The 1,253-nt window shown below is 61.9% G+C and overlaps 1 protein-coding gene across 1 annotated transcript; it reads left to right on the top strand.

Moving 5' to 3' along the window:
* Positions 1-95: 95 nt before the first annotated feature.
* LOC113961574 (gastrula zinc finger protein XlCGF7.1-like) lies at positions 96-1,007 on the top strand (the record flags this gene model as incomplete). Its single annotated transcript, XM_027672000.1, has 1 exon — positions 96-1,007. A coding segment is annotated over one exon (912 nt), but the record flags the coding sequence as incomplete, so codon positions are not given.
* Between the last annotated feature and the right edge of the window lie 246 nt (positions 1,008-1,253).

The following is a 1,253-nucleotide window of genomic DNA, read 5'->3' as shown; positions in this document are numbered from 1 at the left end:
GGGCCGGAGTTGGGGGGATGTCCTTGGCCTTCCCTGTGGGCCGGAGGCAAATCCCCTCCCTGTCCTTCTTGCTTCCTGCCCCAGGCCCCGAGCTGAGGACGGAGAGCCCGGAGGACAAATCCCCCCGGCAGAGCCTGGTGGGAGAGGCCGTTTTGAAGGGCTCCATGGCGCAGGAAGGCAGCGGGGAGGAAAAGGGCCGGAGATCCCCCCACAGGAGGGGCTCCAAAGCCAGCCCAGGGTGCTCTGAGGAGGAAAGACCCAGCCTGTGCCGGGAAGGCGGCCGGAGCTTGAGGTGGAGCTCTGAGCTGGTGGTCCCTGAGCAGCCTCCCAGCAGGCAGAAGCCCTTCAGGTGCTTGGAATGTGGGAAGAGCTTCAGCCGGAGCTCCAACCTCCTCACCCACCAGCACATCCACACTGGGGAGCGTCCCTACACGTGTGGGGAATGTGGGAAGAGCTTCAGTGACAGCTCCACCCTGATCCGACACCAGCATATCCACACCCGGGAACAGCCCTACACATGTGGGGAGTGTGGGAAGAGCTTCAGCCGGAGCTCCAGCCTCCGCACCCACCAGCACATCCACACTGGGGAACAGCACTACACATGTAAGGAATGTAGGAAGAGCTTCAGTAACAGCTCCGCTCTCCACAACCACCAGCGCATCCACACTGGCGAACGTCCCTACACATGTGGGGAATGTGGGAAGAGCTTCAGGCAGAGCTCTGACCTCCACACCCACCAGCTCATCCACTCTGGGGAACGGCTTTACAAGTGCTTGGAATGTGGGAAGAGGTTTTACACCAGCTCCAATCTCCTGAAGCACCAGCGGACGCACACGGATGAGAGGCCCTTCCGCTGCACCGACTGCGGGAAGGGCTTCAACCGGAACTCCAACCTCATCACCCACCGGCGCATCCACACTGGGGAGAGGCCCTACAAGTGTGGGGAGTGTGGGAAGAGCTTCCCCAGGAACTCTGCCTTGACCAGACACCAACGGACCCACCGGTGAGGGAAGCCCTACCAGTGCCCCGACTGCGGGTAGAGCTTCGGCCGCTGCTTCCACCCCAAATGGCACCCTGATGGTGAGGCAACCCCTGGAGTCCAGTGACTGTCAGTCCATCCCTTTCGACCACAGAGGGCCAGTCCCCTTTCCCAGGGGCAGCTTCTTCCAACAGAACCCTTCTTGGAGGGTGTGTGGAGATTCCTGCCTTGGCTGGGGACCCCCCAAGGTCACTGCTGGAGGTTGAGAGCAGAG

The sequence above is a fragment of the Neopelma chrysocephalum genome, unplaced genomic scaffold (assembly GCF_003984885.1).
Source record: "Neopelma chrysocephalum unplaced genomic scaffold, ASM398488v2 Primary Assembly neopelma1_97286, whole genome shotgun sequence".
NCBI lineage: Eukaryota > Metazoa > Chordata > Aves > Passeriformes > Pipridae > Neopelma > Neopelma chrysocephalum.
Note: the sequence above shows the minus strand (reverse complement) of the source record. Positions and strands in the feature narration are given on the sequence as shown.